General features: G+C 39.0%; 1 protein-coding gene across 2 annotated transcripts in view; it reads right to left on the bottom strand.

Annotated features, from left to right (window-relative positions):
• Positions 1–675: 675 nt before the first annotated feature.
• The window catches only part of deptor (DEP domain containing MTOR-interacting protein), a 30,765-nt gene continuing 25,440 nt past the window's right edge, over positions 676–6,000 (bottom strand). For both annotated transcript variants that reach the window (XM_044207897.1, XM_044207898.1), the window contains exon 10: positions 676–3,275. In XM_044207897.1, the coding sequence (XP_044063832.1) occupies positions 3,153–3,275 (123 nt within the window). In that variant the 3' untranslated portion in view covers positions 676–3,152. The remainder of the gene's footprint in view (positions 3,276–6,000) is intronic.

The raw sequence follows: 6,000 nt of genomic DNA, 5'->3' as shown, positions 1-6,000 counted from the left end.
TACAATTCTTTATTATGTCATTAATCTGGTGACCTCCCAGATTTTGGGAACCATTGCCTTAGGATATCAGATGTGTGTGTGTGTGAGGGACCAGGAATGTCAGTCCAGGTGAAAGGTGGTGCACATTGTACTTTAAGCCAACCTGAGAAAAGAGGAAAACCAGACAAGAAGTTCACAGATTAAGCTACATGTTACTGTAAACTTGTGAACCTTGTGACAAAGGAAGAAAGTATGAGAGGGAAACTTGTTTTTTTTGTTGTTGTTTTTTTTTTTTATCTGCCTCTGAAGTTAAAGTTGACTGTGACCTTTAACTTGACTGTGCCAAATGAAAAAGAACATGATGGAGCTCTATGTAATGAGGATAGGCCTACCAGAGGACAGAGATGGAAAACGAAGCCAAAGCAGCTTGGTTTATTTCTACTTCACACTAAAAACTATAGGAAAGAAAGGCTACCATTTTTCAAGTCTGCAGTTATATTTCTACTAAATTTTTTTTTTCTAAATTATTATTATTAATTAAATAAAATACCTGCTTTTGTGTGATTTTTAGACACGCACAGTAAGCACACTTATGGACTAAACTAGCACTAAATCAGACCCAAAAGCCAAAATGTGAGCCTAACACATGTCAATTATTATTCCAATAGTCCTGAAGAAGAAACCACAAGCACAGAGTAGAATCAGTTTGTTTATTAAACACTTAATCAACTGTTTAATACATCAGAACATCTGAATGAGCTTTAGCTGCTTTGTCAAAAACAGACTGTGGTACTGTGAGCTTATATTGCCATCAAACCCAACATTTAATCTCTGACAGCGGAGGAACTAAACACACAGCTGTACCTGCTGAAAATGTTTGGCCCACTCACTCCGGCCTCATGAGGTGAACATAAAGCAAAGAGCACATTGTAGAAGATGGTGGTGAAATACATTCTGTCAGACCATTGCTTTTAAAATAAAACGCTGTTGTGCTGTTTAAAGGTGGTGTCCATAAAACACTGATTGTCAATAGAACTGACGTATGATCACCTTGTACAAGGTGACTTTTAATACACAAAGTTAGAGATAAAAGAGACTGGAACAGAACAAGAAATTAGATGACCACCAACTGTGATTAGCAGCAAAATAAGGTCTTAAGGCAAATGCTTTCAGGCTTATTGTTGAACAGTCACTGTTGTCATGTTACCTGCTGAACGGCAGTGTGGAAAAACTAAAGAAAAAGTTTCAAAGAATATTGAGATCTCTGTTTCTAGGGTCCTTAGCATATCTTCTCCAAACCCTCACAACAAAATATTCATGAACGTTACATGAACAGTATTAACATTGTGTATTGTATGCCGTCATCCAACAACATGAGTGGACAGTTTTGAGATCAGTAACTTAAAACAAAATGTCATGAATGTTTAGCAGAGGCAACAGAGAACATCACCAATGTCTGAGAGGCTCTAAAATATAAACTTCTTATTTATACAGCTGAGGAAGTTTTGTTCTGTTATGTTTCTCCTGAAAATGGGAGAGCGCAGAAAGTGGAAACATAGACTTTTGAAGGCTCAAATTTACTTTACTTCTGAAATGATTTGTCAGACAACTCAGTCCTACAAGTCAACAGACTGAAGAAGCGCTTTGGATTAGAAGCTAATGCTACATAAGCACAGATGTACAGGAATCATGCATTTCACTGCTTACAACATCGAAGCACATTGAGAAAAATCAATCAGATGTCCACTGAATAACTCACTTGGAGTTGACATACAGTGTGTGTTAATTCTACTGTTTGGCAATAAAGATTTCCTGAATATATGTTCACCTTGTAGAGAAAAAGTTGACTTTATGGCATTTGTATTTAGTTTTTCAGTAATAATTTCACTTCAGGACTAAACTAAGTACACATCCACTGAACCAGGCAGTGTTGTTTTGTTTAAAACAAACAAGTAAACATGTGTTTACTCAGGAATCAACTATGGATTACAGACACATCACTTATCCATGTTCTTTTTTTTATTATCATATAGTTTTAAATGTGATCTTCTCATGCTGGTATGTCTAAGCACATGATGGCACAGTCTATAAACATACGGTTATTTCAGATGATGTTATTTTGGAGGCTAATGATGTAAAAATCCATTTATCCAAACCTCAAGCCTGCTTTAGTGCAGTTAACTTCCAGTTAACTCAAGAGGGGATTTTCTTTTAAACATTGGAGGCAAGTTCAATTGTGTTTCAGTCTGTGTGTGTGTCTAATATATATATATATATATATATATATATATACACACACTTATAAAATATGACATCTTATGTCATTGTGGAAGTTTCAGGTCTGCGTCATCTTAAAAAAAACTAAAAACTAAAAGATACTAACATAGATCAGGGGTAAGTTAAAAACAATTATTCATAAAGATGTCAGTGCTGTAGCTTATTTTAGTTTGCCCAATAATGAGGCTTCATCCGATAAACACTATTTTTCTAAAGCAGGACTTCTTCACTGTGTTTGTGCGTAAAGTATTTTGTAACTTTTCTGTTTACATTGTGCCTATTAATGTCACATACAGTTTCTTACTGCTTTTTATTATGTAAACTAACTAATTCCTAGCAGCTACACATAAATCTACCTGGGCATCAATTTAGTTGTTAATCGTTTTCACACAACAAGGGTAGACATTTTTACACTGTGGTTCCCCAAGCAAAGAAAACACAATTAAACACCCTGAAACCAAAGACCTGTGATTTATGTAGTTGCAGCATGAATGCTCCCTTTCTGTGTGTCTTCCTGTATTTCCTAGCAGAGGGCAGTGTTGAGCCATCGGGAGTTTCAGTCCACAGTTCGAAACTAACTGTGGGAGAGGTCACTGAATGTGTCAACATGAAATATTCTTCCTTATTGTTACAGTTTCAGCTTTTACTTGTTCCATCTCCTTCAAGTACAACCTGTGTATTTTGTCCACAGGTTGAATCATTTACTTTACTTGAATACCCATATTCTTAAACACACTCTGTCTCTTAGTCATCTATCTTGTCAAAACAATGTTGGAGCAGAGAGAGTGTGGGTTGCGTTTCATGTCGTCGCTGTAGTTTTGAGGTTAAGTGCTAAACATTCTAGTCCCCATGTTATTACTGCACTATTCTTCTAAGAGGATTTGCTCTCCTCAAACTTATGCCTCCTCCATCACCTCCATGACGATTGTCCTGGGTCCAGTTAGGATCAGGTTGCTGACGGCCCGGTAGTCCTGAGAGAGGACATTCAGTCCATTCACCGACACCACAAACTGACACACCTGAAGAAAGACGGACAGAGAGAGGAGAGAAGATTGATGCTTTGGCTGTAATGCTCTCAATTTTCATGCTAATCGAACAAGTTCAAATGGAGTCAAACAGGGGTGGAAGTGAAAGTGATGGAAGGGGAACAGAGATACATGAGAGGAAGAGAGAAATAAGGGACTTAATACTACACCGAGAATTTGTCTTTTGGGAATAAAATACTCATCGCCTCCAGGTGGCTTGGAAAAGTCATCATTGCTTTGCTTTGAAGCTATGGGAAGACACTAGCACAACAAGGAAATAGTGTATTCGGCAATGTTGTGCAGTGTTTGGAACGTAATCAATTTTGGATCTGTGGTAGAGAAGTGGATTATATTACATTAGTGCTTTTTTACTGTGGTCCTCTGTCTCCATTGGAATCCATTGTAACTGCTGTGAATCTAAACTGTCCGAGGCCCAAAGCTTCAAGGCCCTCGAAAGCCCAGGCCAGGGCCTCTGAGGGGAGATATGCTTATCAGCTTTCTTGCAGAGAGTTCGATGAGAGGATTAATACCACTCTCATGTCTGTACGGTAAATATGTAGTTGGACCCAACAGATGGTTAGCTTAGCTTAGCTTAGCACAAAGGGGCCTAGCAGCTAATTTTTGCCCTGAGGCCCCTGAACAGGTTAATCTGGCCATGCTGTTGTCCAAGACAAGCTCCAAACATGTCAAAAACACATTAAATGTGTAGAGGGTGAAAGTTTGAAACTCAAAAGACATATTTTCAGTGCAGTATCCCTTTAAAAAAAACATGTGTCCACTCACAGTGCAGCCAACAAAGCCACACAAAAAAATTTGAAATCAGACAATGCTTCAGTAAGACAACACAGAAATTACAACATACTCAAAGCTCCATACAGTACAGAAAAACAAGTAAACACTGATAGTGTTGCCTGACATAAATTACACCAGGTACAACATGATAGCCATGCTCAAACCACTATCCTGTCATGCCTGGACCCCGCCTCCCTTATCGTTATATAACCACTGCTCCAACTCGGCAGCTCTGATAAAGATAAGGCTTGTTCTCTGAGCTGCCTTCTAGCTGCTGCTCTTGCAACATGATGCTGCCGTTTCTGCTGCTGTGGTTTGGTTTGGTTTTTTTGCAAGCTATTACAGGCGCACACTCACACACGCACGCATGCTGCCAATTCATTGGTTCCCAAACATTTCCCAAATACTCTGCAAGATGCAAAAAAAGTTTGATGCATGTCAGAGAGAACAAAAGCACATAATCATTCAGACATTTATATTGCCTACAAATCAACAAGGTGCGGATGTAGACTGCTGAGTGACGATGGAAGAAAAACTTTTACAGATGTGTTTCATGGGCCCTTGACTGACGTTACATACGGAACTAAGAATAGTGAATACATGCAAACAAAGGTTACTATTTTTGGTTATTTTCACAGCAATTGCTACTAAACTTTTTTTCCGGCTGCCTTAATGTTTCAGGAGAGATCAAAATAGGCAGAGGGAATAAGGGGAAAGAGAGATTAAGAGTGATAGAGGGAAGGAAAAAAAACCCAGACTGTTAATCCTGTGCTGCAGAGGAATTTCAGACTCTGTAATCACATCTAAACCTCTGCAGCCTATATCACACTTGCAAAGTCTTTTTCTCCACTTCTATTCATTTCTCTCCCCGTTCCACCTTTCCTTTCAACCTCTTTTACTCTCTTCCAACACCTCCCCCTCTTTCCTCTCCCACTGACGCTTCTCTCCTTTCAGGCTGTGGGGCTGTTAGTCTTGGCTGGGGGCCAGCTGGACTGAACGGCTCCTTGCACGCAGAGGGTTAAAATCACTCTCACACAGAGACTCTCACAAAGGAAAGAGAGAGAAAGAGGCATAAAGAGAAGACGTAGAGAGAAAATAAACAACACATGTTAAAAAGCCATGCTGAGATATTCAACTTGCATGCAGCAATAACAGCTGTATGTAATGTAGAGAATATTTGTTCTTTACAAAAATACTGATGGATGGATGATATTTGAATTTATGTCCCTTGAGGAATCAGAAAGCCAAGAAATGATAACTGAGTAAATTGAAACCACACGCAGCAGGGCTCACTGGTTGGTTTGGTGATTTAAAGACATAGTTTGATGTTTTGGAAAATATGCATATTTCCTTCTTGCCAAGAATGAAATGAGAAGATCAACACCACTCTCATGTTTGGCCATTAAGTATGAAGCTAGAGCCAGGAGACGGTTAGCTTAGCTTAGCATAAAGACTGGAAGCAGGGGGAAACTGCTAGCCTGCTTCTCTCCAAAGGAAAAAAAAAAAATCTGCCTACCAGCATCTCTTAAGCTGAGCAGACACTGCAAGTTTTTATTCATCCTGAACTTAAATCACACTATGTTTTAATCAGCCTTTCTGTACAGCCAAAACGTACAACCTCAAAGCTGCATGTGCAAGCAGCCATGTGAGAAATCGGACCGTGGAACTGCTCAAACTAAAAGACAGACTCTGACAAACAATCTGTAGGTTGACTATCTAAGTAAAGTATAACCAATAATTTGGGCAATTAATCAGGCATCTTGACCCCCTCAAACTGTACGGCAAACAAAAGGCGATCCAGCAGAAATTTGGCCCGATTCTAAAATTAGTTGGGGCGACCAATTCAAGGTTAAAATTGCGCGTAATCCACACAGTTTATAGCTCACTAAGTAACACATTGTATTGTTTGTTTGATCCTTACAGAAAA

Source organism: Siniperca chuatsi, linkage group LG9 (genome assembly GCF_020085105.1).
Source record: "Siniperca chuatsi isolate FFG_IHB_CAS linkage group LG9, ASM2008510v1, whole genome shotgun sequence".
NCBI lineage: Eukaryota > Metazoa > Chordata > Actinopteri > Centrarchiformes > Sinipercidae > Siniperca > Siniperca chuatsi.
The sequence above is the reverse complement of the archived record's forward strand: the minus strand, read 5'-3'. Positions and strand labels throughout refer to the sequence as shown.